Below are 21,184 nucleotides of genomic sequence, written 5' to 3'. Positions count from 1 at the left end.
ATAGAAACATATAAAATTCTTAAGGGGTTGGAGAGGCTAGATGCGGAAAGATTGTTCCCGATGTTGGGGAGGTCCAGAACCAGGGGTCACAGCTTAAGGATAAGGGGGAAGTCTTTTAGGAACAAGATGAGAAAACATTTCTTCACACAGAGAGTGGTGAATCTGTGGAATTCTCTGCCACAGAAGGTAGTTGAGGCCAGTTCATTGGCCATATTTAAGAGGGAGTTAGACGTGGCCCTTGTGGCTAAAGGGATCAGGGGGTATGGAGAAAAGGCAGGTACAGGCTACTGAGCTGGATGATCAGCCATGATCATATTGAATGGTAGTGCAGGCTCGAAGGGCCGAATGGCCTACTCCTGCACCTATTTTCTATGATACGGCACGATACAATCAAACTTTATTTATCCCAGGAGGGAAATTGATCTGCCAACAGTCATAAAAACACAAGATATATGAAACATGAAATTAAAGTGATGAGTGGAAAGGATTGGAGATGTGCAAAGATTGGGGGAGAGGGGAGTTAGTCTACCTACCCCATGACAGAGGAGGAGGAGGAGGAGTTTTACAATTTGATAGCCACAGGGAAGAAGGATCTCCTGTGGTGTTCTGTATTGTGTTCAGTTCTAGCCACCCTGCTATAGGAAGGCTGGAGTGAGTGCAGAGAAGAGTTTAAAGGGTGTTGTCAGGACTCAAGGGCCTGAGCTCTAGGGAGTGGAATTCTCTGCCTCAGAAGGCAGTGGAGGCCAATTCTCTGAATGCATTCAAGAGAGAGCTAGATAGAGCTCTTAAGGATAGCGGGGCCAGGGGGTATGGGGAGAAGGCAGGAACGGGGTACTGATTGAGAATGATCAGCCATGATCACATTGAATGGCGGTGCTGGCTCGAAGGGCCGAATGGCCTCCTCCTGCACCTATTGTCTATTGTCTATTGTCTATTGAGTGGTTGGGCAGGCTATGATCTTATTCCTTGGATACAGGAAGCTGAGGAGTGGTATATAGGGGTATATGAAATCAGGAGGAGAATAGATGGGGTGAATGCAGTATTTTACCTAGAGTAGGGAAATCAAGAACCAGAGGACATGGGTTTAAGGTGAGATGGGAAAGATTTACTAGGAATCTGAGGGTCAACTTTATCACACAAAGAGTAGTGGGTGTATGGAACGAGCTGCCACTGAGGTATTCATTTGATTTGAAAAGAACATAGTAGGGAACCAAATGAAGACATTTGAACAGGTACATACATGGATGGCAAAGGTTTAGAGGAATATATATTGGCCAAGCACAGGCAAATGGGGTGAGCTTAGAAGGGGCATCTTGGTTAGAATGGGCCTGTTTCCATGATGCGTGTCTATGACATTCATCCTACGTTGAAATGCTTTACGTTTTCTCTGAATTCACCGCGGGAGAATCCTTTAAGTGAAAATATATAGTAATAGTGAACAGCAAAGTTCAAGCTGAGATTTCTGTGTGTTGGAATCACGTCTAAAAACATTAAATCCATGAAAATGAAAAACAAAGATTGCTAATGCTGGGAAACTAAAACAAAAAAATAGAAAGTGTGGAGACACTCAGCTGCCCCCCCTGGAAGAGAAACCGTTCCAATGTTTCAGGTCAAAGACTCTTTGTCAAAATTGGGTAAGAAGCCAAAAGAAGTGGTTTTGAGCTGTTGTGTGGGTGGCAGACAGGGGATGATGCCTCTGATGGGGTAACACACCGGGGTGACCATGGAGATGAGCTGCAAACAAAACTAATTCCACGTTCCCATTACTTTTCAAATATCTTCGCTTGCTGAGAGGATGAAGATGGTGTGGTTCTTTTTTAGAAATCATCCGACAGGGAGCAAGGCTGCAAAGTTCAACTGTTGGTCAGGATTGCTGTGGACCTGAGCTGCACCTCGTGTTCACTCATGACTCCCGCCTTGCCTGTGGTACCTCTGAAGGTAGACACCAATTGCTGGAGTAACGCAGCGGCACAGTCAGCTTCTCTGGAGAGAAGGAATGGGTGACCTTTCGGGTCGAGACCCTTCATCAGACTGAAGTTCTGCAGCCATGCTCATCTCAAATCCTCACTGCTGCAGCCTTTCCGCTGGGCAGAGGGAGCTGTGAACGGGGTCCTGTTGCCTCAAGGTGGCTTTAGACAATAGACAATAGACAATAGGTGCAGGAGGAGGCCATTCGGCCCTTTGAGCCACCACCGCCAGTCAATGTGATCATGGCTGATCATTCTCAATCAGTACCCCGTTCCTGCCTTCTCTCCATACCCCCTGACTCCGCTATCCTTAAGAGCTCTATCCAGCTCTCTCTTGAATGCATTCAGAGAATTGGCCTCCACTGCCAATCTGCAGAGGCAGAGAATTCCACAGATTCACAACTCTCTGACTGAAAACGTTTTTCCTCATCTCAGTTCTAAATGGCCGACCCCTTATTCTTAAACTGTGGCCCCTTGTTCTGGACTCCCCCAACATTGGGAACATGTTTCCTGCCTCTAACGTGTCCAACCCCTTAATAATCTTATACGTTTCGATAAGATCTCCTCTCATCCTTCTAAATTCCGGTGTATACAAGCCTAGTCGCTCCAGTCTTTCAACGTATGATAGTCCCGCCATTCCGGGAATTAACCTAGTAAACCTACGCTGCACGCCCTCAATAGCAAGAATATCCTTCCTCAAATTTGGAGACCAAAACTGCACAGTGGTTGTCCTCTGAGCTCTATGGACTATCTGCCGAAAAGCTTTCCTCTCTGCCTCCGTGCAGCTGAGGTACCACACAGGGATGCCATGTGTTAGGATGTTCTCTATGGTGCAGCGGTAGAATGTCGTCAGCAGCTGTTGGGGTAGACCAGACTTCTTCAGTGTTCTTAGGTAGAACAGTCGTTGCTGTGCCTTCTTGACCAGCGCAGCAGTGTTATTGGACCATGTTAGGTCCTCCGAAATGTGAGTGCCCAGAAACTTGAAGCTGCACACTCTCTCCACACTGTCCCCGTTGATAAAGATCGGGGCGTATTCCCCGTTGTGTGACCTACGGAAGTTGATGATCAGCTCCTTGGTCTTGGTGGTATTTAGGGACAGGTTGTTATCAGAGCACCAGTCCGCCCGGTTCTGCACCTCCGTTCTGTAGTTTGTTTCATCACCGTTGGTGATCAGCCCGAATAATGAAAATAAATAAAAAATATTAATAAAAGTTAATAAACCACATTTAATGTTATAATATTTTTAAAAAAGAGGTGTTAATTAAAATAAAGCGCTTACCTTTGAGGATGTAACTAGCAGAGTTGTACTAGAGAATCAGGATGTAGTTTATCTAAAAGCGGGCCATGGATGAATCCCACATGCCTCATCAGTTCCTGTACGGACTTCTGTCCCAGGTTCAAAAGAACCCAGGGCACCCAACCAAACGGTTCAAAGACTGTATCAAGGACCACCTCCAGCACACAGGCCAAGCCCCAAATGGACTGGAAACCAGTGCCAATGACAGGACTGGCCGGTGTACAACCACTCAGAATGCGGCCAGCAGTTTTGAGGACAATCGCCAAAGCCGACTCGTTAGTGCCAGAGACAGGAGGAAGGCTGTAGCCCTAAATCCCCCCACAGCGGCCTTTATGTGCCCCCACTGCTCCTACGTGTGCAGCTCGTGCAATGGGCCACACTCGATCCCACAAGACATGAGACTGCATAACCATGTTACCATCATCTACCCCCATTGACAAGATATCACATGGAGGTCGCACCTCAATTCACTGTCGCATCGAACACCACAGCCCCACCCGGCTCGGACATGCCCCGCAAAGGGTGGGTCGCCCTAAACCGGCTCCGCACAGGGGTCGGTCGGTTCAACGCCAACACGCATCGTTGGGGGTTGCGTTCATCAGCAGCCTGCTTGTGTGGAGCAGACCAGCAAACAGCGCAGCACGGCATTTTCGACTGCACTGTCCTCCGCCCCCCCCGGTGGAGGGGTAGACCTCACGGCCCTCGACAACAGCACATTGTACTGCCTACAGCGCCTGGAGGGCGTTACAGAACTTCTACGGCCTCAAACGTAAGAAGAAGAAGAAGACACGGAAGGTTATTGGTAACTCAGTTCAAGTGAATAGGATCATACTGCTTGTATCTGCCTTGGCGGCATAAAGCCACAGACATGTAGCTAAGACCTTTGGCCTTTAGGTTCATGTTGGTCAGGAAACATCTCAGGAATAGGCAGACAGCAGAAAGTCCGCGTGTGCCATCTGATCTCCAGCATGTTTCAGACATCAGAGTAAGCTGGCAATGCAATTTCGCCCCAAAACCCCTTAAAAAATACGATATATTAACACAGATAAAACTAACTTTTCTGGGTTTCAAAGGTCTGATCATTTGTGTTTGTGTCCATAGGGAGAATAGACAATAGACAATAGGTGCAGGAGGACGCCATTCGGCCCTTCAAGCCAGCACCGCCATTCAATGTGATCATGGCTGATCATTCTCAATCAGTACCCCGTTCCTGCCTTCTCCCCATACCCCCTGACTCCGCTATCCTTAAGAGCTCTATCTAGCTCTCTAGATAGAGCTAGTAAACCTACGCTGCACGCCCTCAATAGCAAGAATATCCTTCCTCTAATTTGGAGACCAAAACTGCACACAGTACTCCAGATGCGGTCTCACCAGGGCCCTGTACAACTGTAGAAGGACCTCTTTGCTCCTATACTCAACTCCTCTTGTTATGAAGGCCAACATTCCATTGGCTTTCTTCACTGCCTGCTGTACCTGCATGCTTCCTTTTAGTGACTGATGCACTAGGACACCCAGATCTCGTTGTACGTCCCCTGTTCCTAACTCAACTTGAGAAAAGTTGAGTACTTTTGTATCTCTTTTTGTATTACTTGCTGTATCTCTTAGCTAAACAAAACTAAACTTGGTTTGATGCAGACACACAAAGTTGGAATAACTCAGCGGGTCAGACAGCATTTCTGGAGAAAAATAATAAGTGACGTTTTGGGTCGAAAAGCCTTCTTCAGAATGAGAGTCAGGGCAAAGGGAAACGAGGTGCATATGTTCTTCTCAAATCAAGGAACACTGTTCCTGCACCGTTTAACCTGGTGCATGTATTTTGTGCAAATTCCCCAGCAGAAATCCTGTAGATTCTTGCTCTGCTTCTGGATTCCATGAGGGCAATTCCCCGTGAATTGCAGGCAATACAAAGGAAGCATGCAGGTACAGCAGGCAGTGAAGAAAGCCAATGGAATGTTGGCCTTCATAACAAGAGGAGTTGAGTATAGGAGCAAAGAGGTCCTTCTACAGTTGTACCGGGCCCTGGTGAGACCGCACCTGGAGTACTGTGTGCAGTTTTGGTCTCCAAATTTGAGGAAGGATATTCTTGCTATTGAGGGCGTGCAGCGTAGGTTCACTAGGTTAATTCCCGGAATGGCGGGACTGTCGTATGTTGAAAGGCTGGAGCGATTAGGCTTGTATACACTGGAATTTAGAAGGATGAGGGGGGATCTTATTGAAACATATAAGATAATTAGGGGATTGGACACATTAGAGGCAGGAAACATGTTCCCAATGTTGGGGGAGTCCAGAACAAGGGGCCACAGTTTAAGAATAAGGGGTAGGCCATTTAGAACGGAGATGAGGAAGAACTTTTTCAGTCAGAGAGTGGTGAAGGTGTGGAATTCTCTGCCTCAGAAGGCAGTGGAGGCCAGTTCGTTGGATGCTTTCAAGAGAGAGCTGGATAGAGCTCTTAAGGATAGCGGAGTGAGGGGGTATGGGGAGAAGGCAGGAACGGGGTACTGATTGAGAGTGATCAGCCATGATCGCATTGAATGGCGGTGCTGGCTCGAAGGGCTGAATGGCCTACTCCTGCACCTATTGTCTATTGTCTATTGTCTATAATAGCAATTTTCTAAAAGTCTGCTGTCACTGTCTCTCAGGCTGCATTATCACCTGTAACCACCAGATGCTGCCCAAGAGCATTTTCACCATTCAAATCTGGGACTTGCAGCTTTAACACTTGAGCCTGAACACTTGGACATTTGCTGGGCCATATCACAGAACAAATACTTAACATCTATTTAACTATTGCCTGAATGAAAATGACAGCCAATGCAATATCTTATGTTATTATTAGGAAAATAACTGCAGATGCTGGTACAAATCGAAGGTATCACAAAATGCTGGAGTAACTCAGCGGGTCAGGCAGCATCTCAGGAGAGAAGGAATGGGTGACGTTTCGGGTCGAGACCCTTCTTCAGACTGGGTGACGTTTCGGGTCGAGACCCTTCTTCAGACTGAAGAAGGATCTCGACCTGAAACGTCACCCATTCCTTCTCTCCTGAGATGCTGCCTGACCCGCTGAGTTACTCCAGCATTTTGTGATACCTTGTGTTATTATTATATCGTCTAGCTCCGCCTTAGGGGCGGAGTTGGATTCATGGGAGGTGGTCTTGGAGGGGAGGATGCTCCTCAAACTGTGGGGCATCTTGGACAATACAGCTCACCCCCTCCATGACACACTGGTCAACCTGAGCAGTACCTTCAGCAACAGACCGGTTCCACCAAGATGCAGGACAGAATGCCACAGGAGATCCTTCTTCCCTGTGGCTATCAAACTGTACAACTCTTCCCCCTTCTGCCATGGGGTAGACTGACTCTCTCCCCACTTGCACACCCCCAATCCTTTCCACTCATCACTTTAACTTCATGTTTCATATAATTTGTGTTTTATGACTGTTGGCAGATCAATTTCCCTCCTGGGATAAATAATGTTCTGTTATATGGTATTGAATACTGGGTCTGAATGTATACTTGGTCAGAATTTAGCCTCCGTTTTGGGCATGTTTAGAAGGAGGGTAACTCAAAGAATGGGCAGTATAAGCTTCCTTCAGTCTTGGACAATTGTGCAAGGCAAGAAGATGTAGCCTTGTGAATGCAAGTGTCAGGCAGTGACATCTGGAGCAATCCAGCTGCTGCTTGAATCCAAAGTCAAACAGTTCCATAGTCAGAATAGCCACTCCCCTCCCATGGAGTTGGCTGTGTGTGATGCTAGGTTTGGGCTCGGCGTGTTAAAGGATTTAAATACCTGCCTTTGCAAAACTCAATGAATGGCTCAAATTGAAATGGACCAGCCAGTGCCCAACATCACAGTAGATGTAGAAATCAAATGTTTCAACACAAATTCACGAATTCAGTCAGAAAATCGGGACAAGGAAGTAAAGTACCATGCTTATAAGTCTGGAAAATCCAATTGGATTCAGATAGATCTGAGAGGAACCGGCAGCAAAACTGTGCAGCAGAGTAAAAAGTTCAATTATGTCTTCAAGACTGGGCAATATATCAGCACCACATACCATTCAAGTACAATTTTAATACACTAGACATTTTTTAAATAATCGGTACAAAGTGGCTTTTTATTTGTTCTGCATCATAATTTGCCATTTAATAACCTTGTAATGAAATTATATGAAAAATATTGGTCTAGTCATTATAGCATTTTAATAGCTTTAATCTGTTTTTGTGTCTTTTCAGCACTTCTATCATTTACATGTCTGAATTATGTTTTGTCATTAACCACTGCAATCCTCTGCTATGTGTTTTACACTGCAGTCGAAGGGTGTATTGAAAATAAATTTGTTATTAGCTTCAACACAGTTATTTGTGTTGTAGCCTCGTTAATATCAGTTCATCCAAAGATCCAGGTAAGGTATGATTTCATGATATCTTTTTAGATCACTGTCTTTTAAACTAATGACAGGATATGGTAATTAAAATGTCCTTTAATTCTGAAAAAAAGTGCATATTTACTTGGAACTATTTGATTTAAGATATCTAATGCATGTCATTTTAAGAATTGGTAAAGATACATTAGACACGATTGAATGGTGGAGTCGATATGATGGGACGAATGGCCTAATTTCCCCCCCCTATAATTTATGAACAATGTTTCAGAGCAAATAAAGTGTTGTGAATAACAGAAATTAGCATAATTAATACAAAAGCAATTGAACTATTGGATGTGCAGCAATATTGACTTGAACTTAAAAAAGGTGCACAATGGTAGACAATAGACAATAGACAATAGGTGCAGGAGTAGGCCATTCAGCCCTTCGAGCCAGCACCACCATTCAATGCGATCATGGCTGATCACTCTCAATCAGTACCCCATTCCTGCCTTCTCTCCATACCCCCTCACTCCGCTATCCTTAAGAGCTCTATCCAGCTCTCTCTTGAAAGCATCCAACGAACTGGCCTCCACTGCCTTCTGAGGCAGAGAATTCCACACCTTCACCACTCTCTGACTGAAAAAGTTCTTCCTCATCTCCGTTCTAAATGGCCTACCCCTTATTCTTAAACTGTGGCCCCTTGTTCTGGACTCCCCCAACATTGGGAACATGTTTCCTGCCTCTAATGTGTCCAATCCCCTAATTATCTTATATGTTTCAATAAGATCCCCCCTCATCCTTCTAAATTCCAGTGAGTTACCTGCAACAGATTTTGTGTTTCATTGGAGGTTTTTAAGTCCTTAACTGATACAAAAAATATTTATGGCATATTAAAGTTATATTCATAGGTCAGGATTTTATTTAAAACATTCTAATGAGTAAATCAGAATATACTAAATTGAAACAAGCATCCATCTTGTATAGTCAATTTAAATCACTATTATCATCAGTTATGCTGCTGGCAACTTTCTGATGCTGATACATCTGTGAAGTCACTGAAGCTGCACTTACTGTACATCACCTTCCTGGTTACAAAGTGGAGGTTAAAAGAGCCTGTCTGTATCCAATGCTGTGGTGCATTGCATTGTTGCCTACATGCATATTACTTGTTGTGCTTTCTATGAAAAGAGACACATTTTTAATCCCACGGAGAGTCATGTTCTTTGAACACCCTTCCTGAAAGGACATTGGAAGCAGTTTATGAATATTTGTAAGATGCTTGACAAACATGAGTGTGAATGTTTACTGGAGGTGGGGGAGAATGTACAGCAGAGGTAGCAATCAAATTGGCCATGAGTTTATTGAACGGCAGAGCAGGATTGAAGGACTGAGGTGCCTCCTGCTCTTAGTACACTCTTTCCACCACACATGCCACAGAACCACAGATTTATCCTGCTCCCAATTTCAATAAAAGTCTTATTTCACCCCTACTTTGGAGTCCTCAACCCCCACTTTCTACTGACTCTTATGCAATCTTAACTCTAATGGAACTATTAATTGCAGCAGAGGACAGTACGGCACTGGAAGGCCCTTCACCCCTCCATGTCTGTGCTGACCATGATGCCAGTCTAACTAAATTCCTCTGCTTACATGTAGACTGTTTCTCCCTATTTCCTGCCTGTTCATGTGACAGTCTAAATTATTCTTAAACATTGTTAGCGTATCTGCTTCTACACTTCCCATGCCAGCATGTTCTTCTGTAGGTACCTACATATTTCTCTCTGTGTAAAAGAAAACTTGCCTTGCACATTTCCTTTAAACTTTATCTGTCTAACTTTAAATCTATGCTGTTTAATACTTGATATTTCCACCCTTGAAAAAAGACTATCTGCCCTATTTATGCACTGCATAATTTTATGTACATACTCATTCCTATCTCATACTAATGGAATTTGCAGAATCACTGGACTGAAAAAATGGCATTGTTTAAAAGCGACTCGTAGATACAATAGACAATAGGTGCAGGAGTAAGCCATTCGGCCCTTCGAGCCAGCACCACCATTCAATGTGATCATGGCTGATCATTCTCAATCAGGTAGCAAGATGGATGGGAGAAAACGTTAGGGGGCTGATAACGAAGATAGCGTGACAGGAAAAGAGCGTGATGGCTCTTCAGGGTAAATGGACAGAAAGGTTGGAAGGCAAAGATATTCACAACAATATAAATGGGAAATGTGAAGGGAAGTTGGCTGGGGGAGTGGTTCATTCCTTGACTTCAGAGGAAAGTCGGTCATAACAACTGTACCTACGTAAAGTACATGCTGCACTGAGTGGCTGAGTGGAACTGTCCTAGTTTACACCTAAGTTATCCATGTTAGATTTATCAGCAGTCCCAATTGATTTTCAGAACTTTAAAATTACTTGGGAAATTTTAAGGGTCAGTTTAAAAAAATATCTTATACTATATGAGAACAGTTGCATGCTTATTTGTATTGATAGCCTTTTATTCTAAGTCTATGTAATACTGTGGTGAGCTGCCAATATTGTGATCCGTACTGTTGGAAGGGATGCCCTTTGGCTCACTGAAAGATTCTAAAAGTTGAAACAAGTTAATGAGCAATGAATTCCTGATTTAAAGAATGCTTCCAATACACAGCGATGATTTTTGACTGAATTTTATTCAATATTTGTAGGAATTTCAGATCTGTACTGGCCTTCAACCCTCTGTTATCACACTGTATATTATGTACCTTACCTGGTCAGCAATGACAAATGAGCCTGGTAAGTAGATTATTTGCTCAAAAGATGAATATATCCTCCCGATTTTCAGCTGCAATTCTAGTCTTACCATTTGAAAACTTGCATTCTGGAATGGAATGGAATTGATTGCTTTATTGTCACATAGTGTAAGAAAATAACTGCAGATGCTGGTACAAATTGAAGGTATTTATTCACAAAATGCTGGAGTAACTCAGCAGGTCAGGCAGCATCTCAGGAGAGAAGGAATGGGCGACGTTTCGGGTCGACACCCTTCTTCAGACTGATGTCAGGGGGGCGGGACAAAGGAAGGATACAGGTGGAGACAGGATGAGAGTGGGAGATCTGGGAAGGGGGAGGGGAAGAGAGGGACAGAGGAACTATCTAAAGTTGGAGAAGTCAATGTTCATACCGCTGGGCTGTAAGCTGCCCAGGATAAATATGAGGTGCTATTCCTCCAATTTCCGGTGGGCCTCACTATGGCACTGGAGGAGGCCCATGACAGAAAGGTCAGACTGGGAGTGGGAGAGGGAGTTGAAGTGCTCAGCCACTGGGAGATCAGGTTGGTTAAGGCGGACTGAGCGAAGGTGTTGAGCGAAGCGATCGCCGAGCCTGCATTTGGTTTCGCCGATGTAAAGAAGTTGACATCTAGAGCAGCGGATGCAATAGATGAGGTTGGAGGAGGTGCAGGTGAACCTCTATCTCACCTTGGGTCCTTGGATGGAGTTGAGGGGGGAGGTAAAGGGACAGGTGTTGCATCTCCTGCGGTTGCAGGGGAAAGTGCCCGGGGATGGGGTGGTTTGGGTAGGAAGGGACGAGTGGACCAGGGAGTTACGGAGGGAACGGTCTCTGCGGAACGCAGAAAGGGGAGGGGATGGGAAGATATGGCCAGTGGTGGGGTCCCGTTGTAGGTGACGGAAATTTTGGCAGGATGAGTTGTTGGATACGCTGTCTGGTGGGGTGGAAGGTGAGAACAAGGGGGATTCTGTCCTTGTTACGAATGGGGGGGAGGGGGAGCAAGAGCGGAGCTGCGGGATGTAGAAGAGACCCTAGTGAGAGCCTCATCTATAATGGAAGAGGGGAAGCCCCGTTTCCTGAAGAATGAGGAAATCTATTGTCACATGTAACAAGGCACAGTGAAATTCCTTGCTTGCATACCCAATGTATACAAATAGCGGCCACCTACGACACTGACAAAGTTTCAAGGCTCGCCGGCTCCTCCTTTGTTACGCATGTCAAGAAAATAATGTCGAAGGTATTTATTCACAAAGTGCTGGAGTAACTCAGCAGGTCGGGCAGCATCTCGGGAGAGAAGGAATGGGTGAAGTTTCGGGTCGAGACCCTTCTTCAGACCCGAAACGTCACCCATTTCTTCTCTCCCGAGACGCTGCCCGACCTGCTGAGTTACTCCAGCACTTTGTGAATAAATACCTTCGATTTGTACCAGCATCTGCAGTTATTTTCTTATATAAGAAAATAATGTATTTTGCAGCAATAATGCTCTTGGTCCTCTTTGTTGTATAATGTTTGCTTTTCTAACTTCACAAAAAGAATGAGGTGCTATTACAATGATTGTAAATACAACAAAAAAAACGCGATGCACATTGGATAGTGTGAATGTAGAATGGCAAAATGATTTTTTGTAAAAATCATTCACATTTTACAGCCACAGTCACTACAAAATATGCGGGTCAGCAAATCCAGCAATTATGTTGCAGTTGTGCCTGCCGGGAACAATTACCTGTTTGAAAAGAAATTATAGGTTTTAGATTGTATTGCAAAATTCTTTACCAGCTTATCTAAAATTGCACTGACTGGGTAAAGTAATCACTTTGTTATTTGCATCTGTTGAGTAATTTAAATCAAAGAACATTGCAAAAGAATTAGACCCTGCTGTCAGCAATTTCAATATTCCGAGGTGGTGCTTTTCCGAAAGACATTCCAACAAAGTGAAGATTTTTTAATTGTTCAAAATATCAGCTTCTTTTGGAGATACATTCATAGTCATCAATACATTAATAGAAAGGACAAAAGCACAAATATGGATTAATTATCACTAATTGTGATCATCACAGATTCATTAGCTTCATTTCAGAATGATTTGATTTATTGTTTCATGCTCCTCAGAGAGGGGAGTGAAATGAATTTCAATATCAGGGGAAAACAGAAATAAATTGTCAAGACACAACTGATTGCAAATGCAGGAATCGTAAGCAATCAGAAAAGTGCCAGAGGAACTCAGTAGGCCAGGCGGCATCTGTGGCAGGGAAATGGACTGGTCATGTTTCGGGTCAGGACCCTTCTTCAGACTGACGGAGTTGAGGGAGAAAGCTGGTAGAGAGGTAAGGGGAAGGGTGGGGCAAGAACTGGTAAGTGCTAGGTGGAAACTGATCGTTATGCTGACCTTACATGTAGTTTCATGACGTGTTACAGAATATTTTGCTCCAAAAGTAATGTTGTCCTACACTTTCTTTCTGGGTGGCTGCACATGACACCTTTATAGACAATAGACAATAGACAATAGGTGCAGGAGTAGGCCATTCAGCCCTTCGAGCCAGCACCGCCATTCAATGCGATCATGGCTGATCACTCTCAATCAGTACCCCGTTCCTGCCTTCTCCCCATACCCCCTCACTCCGCTATCCTTAAGAGCTCTATCCAGCTCTCTCTTGAAAGCATCCAACGAACTGGCCTCCACTGCCTTCTGAGGCAGAGAATTCCACACCTTCACCACTCTCTGACTGAAAAAGTTCTTCCTCATCTCCGTTCTAAATGGCCTACCCCTTATTCTTAAAATGTGGCCCCTTGTTCTGGACTCCCCCAACATTGGGAACATGTTTCCTGCCTCTAATGTGTCCAATCCCCTAATTATCTTATATGTTTCAATAAGATCCCCCCTCATCCTTCTATATTTCAGTGTATACAAGCCTAATTGCTCCAGCCTTTCAACATACGACAGTCCCGCCATTCCGGGAATTAACCTAGTGAACCTACGCTGCACGCCCTCAATAGCAAGAATATCCTTCCTCAAATTTGGAGACCAAAACTGCACACAGTACTCCAGGTGCGGTCTCACCAGTGCCCGGTACAACTGTAGAAGGACCTCTTTGCTCCTTTCAAACTTATAATGTAATGGATTCCAAAAGAGCTTGTGTAATGCCATGTAAAATACTTTACATAGAACAAGTGTGAACGGGTGATCGATGGTTGTTGGGGACTTGGTGGCCTGTTTCCATACTGTTTCTCTAAAATAAACTGAACTAAAACCCTCTTGCAAAATGTGCAGGAGTTGGGTTCTTTGCTTACAACAAATATGTATTACAATACAATACAATACAATACAATACAATACAATATATCTTTATTGTCATTGTACAGGGGTACAACGAGATTGGGAATGCGCCTCCCATACGATGCAACAATTTAATTAGCTAGTCAGTATTAATTTAAACAACAACAACAACCCAGCGAAACAAATTGTAACAGTTTTAAGACAGAATAAAGTGCAAGTGGATCTGTGCCGGATCACTGTGCGATGTGACCATCTGGCTCAGCAGGACCGGTTCATAGCAGCTATGGCCCTGGGGATGAAGCTGTTCCTGAGTCTGGAGGTGCGGGCGTAGAAGGCCTTGTATCGTCTGCCCGATGGAAGGAGTTCGAACAGACTGTTGCAGGGGTGTGAAGAGTCTTTGTGGATGCTGGTGGCTTTTCTGAGGCATCGTGTGTTGTAGATGCCCTCCAAGGCTGGTAGCTGTGTTCCGATGGTCCTCTGAGCTCTATGGACAACCCGCTATTTTAGGAGGTGACAATTATGTATCATTCCATGTACTCTGATTGAAAGTAAAAGAATATCTGGCTGAAAAAGATTGAACCATTTCACTTTTTTCAGGATTATCTTAAAAATGCTGACCCTTCTCACAATTAGTTAAATAAAACAATTAAATTTTGCTTTGCATATCAAAAAAAAATTGTTTTCACTTAACAGATACTATTGATTAGCCAGAATTAATATCCAAATGTATAAAAGTCAAGTAGATAACTATCAAGCAGATAATCAAGTAATTTAGACAGGTACATGGATAGGATAGATTTAAAAGGAATGTGTAAGAAGGAACTGCAGATGCTGGTTTACACCAAAGATAGACACAAAATGATGGAGTAATTCAGCGGGACAGGCAGCATCTCTGGAGAGAAGGAGTGGGTGATGTTTCGGGTCGAGACCCTTCAGACTGAGTCAGGGGAGAGAAAGACGTACAGGTATGTAGGTTAATTGGCTGGGTAAATGTAAAAAATTGTCCCTAGTGGGTGTAGGATAGTGTTAATGTACGGGGATCGCTGGGCGGCACGGACTTGGTGGGCCGAAAAGGCCTGTTTCCGGCTGTATATATATGATGATATGATATGATAATGGAAGGGTAAGGTGTGGAAATGACAGATCAAAGCAAACGATGCTAAGGAAATGTCGAATGGTTCATTGTTAGCTGAGGGAAAGGTGACAAGGAGGCATACAATCAGTAAAATTAATCAGAAGGACAGTGAAGCTAGTCAGAGAACAATGGTGGGGTGAGTACCTCTGGATAAAATTCATGAAAGGTAGAATTGTTAATTAATGCAAAATATTTTTTTGACGATTGAAAGATGAGCTTTGCGTCACGGTAAATGTAACCTTTGGTTGTATTTTGCTTTCAGATGATAAATGCAATCCCACCATAATGAGCTTTTTTGAGCAGACGTTTTCCAGCACCGACTTTGATAACAATACTGCAATCACAACTGGTGCCTCAGACACAGGACTGAGATGGGATTTCCAAAGTACGGCCGGATTGGTCCTGTTTCTTGTTTGCATCTTATATTTAAGGTAACGTGGGTATTATTTGAAAGATAGACACAAAATGCTGGAGTAACTCAGCGGGTCATGCAGCATCTCTGGAGAAAATGGAATAGGTGACGTTTTGGGTCGGGTCCTTCCTTCAGAGTATTATTTGCTTAGTTACTTTGTTGCCAATGTACTATTATGCTGAGCTTCTGCATTACTTTGGACGTTCTCCCCGTGACCTGCGTGGGTTTTCTCCGAGATCTTCGGTTTCCTCCCACACTCCAAAGACGTACAGGTATGTAGGTTAATTGGCTGGGTAAAATGTAAAAAATTGTCCCTAGTGGGTGTAGGATAGTGTTAATGTACGGGGATCACTGGGCGGCACGGACTTGGAGGGCCGAAAAGGCCTGTTTCCGGCTGTATATATATGATATGATATGATATGATAATAGCAGCAGTGAAACCAGTATTGTCAAGAAGACAAGATAGACAAAAAAAACCTGGAGTAACTCAGCGGGAAAGGCAGCATCTCTGGAGAGAAGGAATGGGGGACGTTTCGGGTCGAGACCCTTCATCTGAAGAAGTTACTCCAGCTGGAAGTTGCTGAGTTACCCCAGCTTTTTGTGTCCATCTTCGGTTTAAACCAGCATCTGCAGTTCCTTCTTAAACATATCGATGGGCATACTTTGAGAATTCACAGTGGAGCAGTAAAATGGAGACACCAGAAACTGCAGATGTTGGAATCTTGAGCAAAAAAAAACAGCTGGAGGTACTCAGCAGCCAGGAAGCATCTGTGGAGGGAAATGGCCGGGTGTTGATTAGGCTGAAGAAATGGCCCAAACCCCAAATTTCATAGAAAATAGGTGCAGGAGGAGCCATTCGGCCCTTCGAGCCCTTTCCTTTCAAAGTTGTTGTTGTCTAACCTGCTGTTTTTCCTGAAGTTTGTTTTTTGATCAACATTCAAGCATCTGCCCATTCAATGTTGTATTCTTATTGTTTTGATGTGTTTATACTTTATTCTTAATTGTTAACTGTATGTTTGTGTTGTCATTTGTGAGCGGAGCACCAAGATACATTCCTTGTATATGCACATACTTGGCCAATAAACCTATTCATTCATTCATTCATTCATTCATTCATTCATTCATTCTTGTGTCTCCAGACTCATATTGATCTCCTTACATTTTATATATGGAGTCAGGATCACTTCTCCTTCCCTCACTGTGGTTGAACTAGAAAAATGTACTCACTCTTGCTTTTTAAGTTCTTGGTGTACTACTGTTATTGAAGTATTTAGAAATGACCAATACTCAGTCATGTTCAGAGCCACAGCAGTTAATACAACCACTCTTACAATTTACCACTTCACAACCTTGTGTTGTTCTGCTTCCTGGGATGGAGTGTCAAAATCTGCACACGGTTTTCCAATGCATTCTCAGTAAATGCAATGTCACTTCTTCAACGAGATTTGAAAGAAAAGGTTAGATTCCATTAGTCTCTACATTTATTTTTTGCCATAGATTCAATGGATCTTAGTGATGTCTCTACATGAACCAATAAATCTCCAATCTTCTCTAAAATTTCGTCACCTTCCTCAGGTGATGCCAAAAGGAGTGAACCAATATCCATTGAATAATCTCAGTCCACGGACGGCACTGAGGCGCAGTGGTAGAGCTGCCGCCTCACAGCATCAGAGACCTGAGTTTGATGCTGACCTTGGGTGTTGTCTGTGTGGAGTTTGCATGTTCTCCCTGTGACTACATGGGTTTCCTCCAGGTGATCCCGTTTCCTCCCACATTCCAAAGACGTGCGGGTTTGTAGGTTAATTGGCCACTGTCAATTGCCCCTAATGTGTAGGATGTGAAAGTGGGATAACATTGGGCAAGTATATAGGTGATTGATGGTCGGCATGGACTTGGTGGGCCGAAAAGCCTATTTCCACGCTTATTCTTTAAGTTAAAACTAACCAAAATTTGGCTTTGTCGGAAATGTAAAATGAATTTCATTCACTGCCAACAATTTTCAACATTGGGGAAGAGCAGGCCCTGCACATTGTGGCTTCTATAAACTATAACATTTTAAATGGTTTTTTACCTGCAGGAGCTAGGTCTACTCTAGCATGGAAGTCTGAGGTATAGATAGGACTGATTTTGGATGATCAGCCAGATCATATTGAATGGTGGTGCTGGCTCCAAGGGCTGAATGATCTACTCCTGCACCTATTTTCAATGTTTCTATGAGTAAGCAGCACTCCTTATAGTAATATTAAGAGAAGGCGATATGACCAGAGATTGCTGATACCTTGACTACTGTGCACATTTTTGATCACAAAATAATTACTAGGACATCCAGGCAGGATTAAAAAGACTGATATTGTTTTCCTTTCGGGAGGGAAGATTAAAAGGAGTTGTTAGAGTCAAACAGCATGAAAACAGGCCCTTCGGCCCAAATTTCCCATGCCAACCACAATGTCCCATCTACGCTTGTCGGCTAACCTGCATTTTGCCCATATCCCTCCAAACCTTTTCTATCCATGTACCTGTCCAAATGTCTTCTAAATGTTGTTATAATCTTGCCTCAACTACTTCCTCTGGCAGCTTGTTCATTTACCCACCACCCCCCCGTGTGATAAAGTTGCCCCTCGGTTCTTATTAGATCTTTCCCCTCTCACCTTAAACCTATGTCCTCTGGTTCTCGATTCCTCGACTCTGGATAAAAGACTCTTTGCGCATTCACCCTCTCTATTTCCTCATGATCTGATACACTTCTACAAGATCACTCCTCATCTTCCTGCGCTCCACAGATTAAAGTCTTAGCCTGTCCAATCTCTTCCTATATCATAGGTTCTTGAGTCCTGGCAACATCCCTGTTTAATCTTTGCTGCAGTTGCAATTTAATTATTCAAATTTATTTGAGGAAAAGAAAAAACAGAATATTTGAGCATCCCACAAAATGTACAATCGCAGCATTTGGGCTGATACTTAGATGGACTTAGAAGTACAGATTTGTATTTAACATATGTGACGATAACTAGGAGCAACAGGTTGTCCAGTGAGTACAACTGTGGAAAAAGTTAAAGGAAGTTTGCAGAGATAAGAAGGTGCAGAAAAATAGAGGCCTAAGTGGACTTAATTATTTAATTCAGCCAGTCCCCACTTTTCTGCGTTACTAAGCCCTTTGGTGGGTGTTGTACAGCCACAGCTTATTAAAACTGAGCCCTATTGATTTTGTAACTGATTCTATTGATATTTTGCTTTGTCAGCATTAGGAAGTCCAGCTGCACAAAGAGGCATGGCAACTCCATCAATAATCCAGATGCTGGATCTTCGGAAAATATATCAATCCAGGAGGGCTGCGAAGAAGTGCATCGCTTTCAGGACAACGAAAAGGAAGGGGTTCACTACAGTTACTCTTTTTTCCACTTTATTCTTTTCCTGGCATCCATGTACGTCATGATGACACTGACCAACTGGCACAGGTAAGAGACAAAAACAACGGCTTTACTTGAAAAACAACATCTTGAGCCACATTCTTAGCATTTGAAGACATAGGCTTTAAATCTGTACTGTTTCAAGACGGCACGGTGGCGCAGCGGTAGAGTTGCTGCCTTACAGCGAATGCAGCGCCGGAGACTCAGGTTCGATCCTGACTACGGGTGCTGTACTGTACGGAGTTTGTACGTTCTCCCCGTGATCGGCGTGGGCGTTCTCCGAGATCTTCGGTTTCCTCCCACATTTCAAAGACGTACAGGTTTGTAGGTTAATTGACTGGGTAAATTAAAAAATTGTCCCTAGTGTGTGTAGGATAGTGTTAGTGTGCGGGGATCGCTGGGCGGCGCGGACTCGGTGGGCCGAAAGGCCTGTTTCCGCGCTGTATCTCTAAAATCTAAAATCTAAAGATCGTGTATTGCGTAAGGTTTCACCAGGTGGATGAGAGCTGGCTATGTTGAGGAAGTTTATTTTAGAGATACAGAACGGAAACAGGCCCTTTGGCCCAACGAGTCCACACATCGACCAGCGGCCCCCCGCACCTTAACGCTACCCTACACACAACTAGGGACAACTTTACATTTATACCAAGCCAATTAACCTAGAAACCTGTACGGCTTTGGACTGTGGGAGGAAACTGCAGATATCGGGGAAAACCCACGCAGGTCACGGGGAGAACGTACAAACTCCGTACAGACAGCACCCGTAGTCAGGATTGAACTCATGTCTCTGGCACTGTAAGGCAATAGCTCTATAAGAGGATAACTGCAGATGCTGGTACAAATTGAAGGTTTTTATTCAAAAAATGCTGGAGTAACTCAGCAGGTCAGGCAGCATCTCGGGAGCGAAGGAATGGGTGACGTTTCGGGTCGAGACCCTTCTTCAGACTGATGTCAGGGGGGCGGTACAAAGGAAGGATATAGGTGGAGACAGGAAGATAGAGGGAGATCTGGGAAGGAGGAGGGGACGGGAGGGACAGAGGAAGTATCTAAAGTTGGAGAAGTCAATGTTCACACCACTGGGCTGCAAACTGCCCAGGCAATAGCTCTACCGCTGCGCCACCGTGCCACCAAAGTTCAGCGGGGAGCACAAAGTACCACTCGGTTTAGTGTTGATTGAATGTGAGTGCCTCACAGCCATGCTTCCAAGTCAATATGTTTGGCTTAATGTCATGCTCTCTTTTAGCAGAGATGATAATTTTACTCTAAGTTGACGAATGGTTGTTTTGGAATATCAGACACACATTCTTCATTCATATTTAATTATCTGTGGAATAATTTCATGGCAGCAGTTTGTAGTGAACTCCAACATCTATAAACGTCTCATTTTAATTTGGTTTATAATGATGAAGCCATTTTTTAGGCTCAGATTCTAGAAAGTTAAGATAATTAACGATAGTTTCCTTGCATTCTATGCCCAGTCATCGGCCTGATTTCAAGAGCATTTCAAGCAGTTGGATTGCAGTGTGGATGAAGATCACCTCTAGCTGGGTCTGCAGTTCCCTTTACATCTGGACTCTTCTGGCTCCTCTGGTCCTTTCCAAACAAGAGGATTTTGAAGAACGCATTAACTGAGAACCAGTGGAGAAAGCAGCATGGAAGAGGAGTTCGTTTACTCAGTCCCGAGATGCTGAATAACATCTATCTTAGTAAATAACAGCTTTATACCAATTATCTAAGTTAAATGTCCATACTCAAACAGCCATTAATCTTCGTGGCCAAAGAACATGCATCAGTAGTTATTGATAAATAAGTTATTGATTTAACCATGCAAACCCAGTTCATTAGATACCTTCTATTGGTGAGCAATGAACATTCAGTTGTTTTTTGCAACTCCATGAGGTACATATATATATATATATATTTACATGTATGTTTGTGTGTTCACACATCAACACTTGCACGTACAGTTGCAAAGATTAAGAGAGTACAGAGGGATTGTCGACTAACTATAGAAAGTGTGCTTGAAAGGTCCCAAAGATTGATAATCTTATTTAGTCACTATGGTCATTAGTAGTTCTGACCATTTTACTGTGAATACCATTGCTTGTGTCTATAGTTAACCTCTTATGGCCTGTAATAATCATTTTGTCTACTAAAATAATGTTATTGTTATCAGGTATATAACAGAATAAAATATATCATTACAGTACGTATTTATTTTAGGTTTTAGAGATACAGCGCGGAAACAGGCCCTTCGGCCCACCGGGTCCGCGCCGCCCAGCGATCCCCGCACATTAACACTATCCTACACCCTAGGGACAATTATTTATTTATTTATTAACATTTGCCCAGCCAATTAACCTACATACCTGTACGTCTTTGGAGTGTGGGAGGAAACCGAAGATCTCGGAGAAAACCCACACAGGTCACGGGGAGAACGTACAAACTCCGTACAGACGGCGCCCGTAGTCAGGATCGAACCTGAGTCTCTGGCGCTGCATTCGCTGTAAGGCAGCAACTCTACCGCTGCGCCCTTTTATTGAATTGCAG

General features: G+C 43.7%; 1 protein-coding gene across 2 annotated transcripts in view; it reads left to right on the top strand.

Annotated features, from left to right (window-relative positions):
- Positions 1–20,803, top strand: part of LOC144593223 (serine incorporator 1-like) — a 57,855-nt gene extending 37,052 nt beyond the window's left edge. Inside the window, exons 6-10 of one of the 2 annotated variants that reach the window (XM_078398725.1) lie at positions 7,498–7,667; positions 10,325–10,412; positions 15,078–15,246; positions 18,467–18,682; positions 20,179–20,803. In XM_078398725.1, the coding sequence (XP_078254851.1) occupies positions 7,498–7,667; positions 10,325–10,412; positions 15,078–15,246; positions 18,467–18,682; positions 20,179–20,266 (731 nt within the window). In that variant the 3' untranslated portion in view covers positions 20,267–20,803. Of the gene's footprint in view, positions 1–7,497; positions 7,668–10,324; positions 10,413–15,077; positions 15,247–18,466; positions 18,683–20,112 lie in introns of both variants that reach the window. The other variant, XM_078398724.1, reaches the window with a different exon arrangement.
- The last annotated feature ends 381 nt before the right edge of the window (positions 20,804–21,184 follow it).

This window comes from Rhinoraja longicauda, chromosome 4 (genome assembly GCF_053455715.1).
Source record: "Rhinoraja longicauda isolate Sanriku21f chromosome 4, sRhiLon1.1, whole genome shotgun sequence".
NCBI lineage: Eukaryota > Metazoa > Chordata > Chondrichthyes > Rajiformes > Arhynchobatidae > Rhinoraja > Rhinoraja longicauda.
This window is presented reverse-complemented; position numbering and strand designations above follow the sequence as displayed.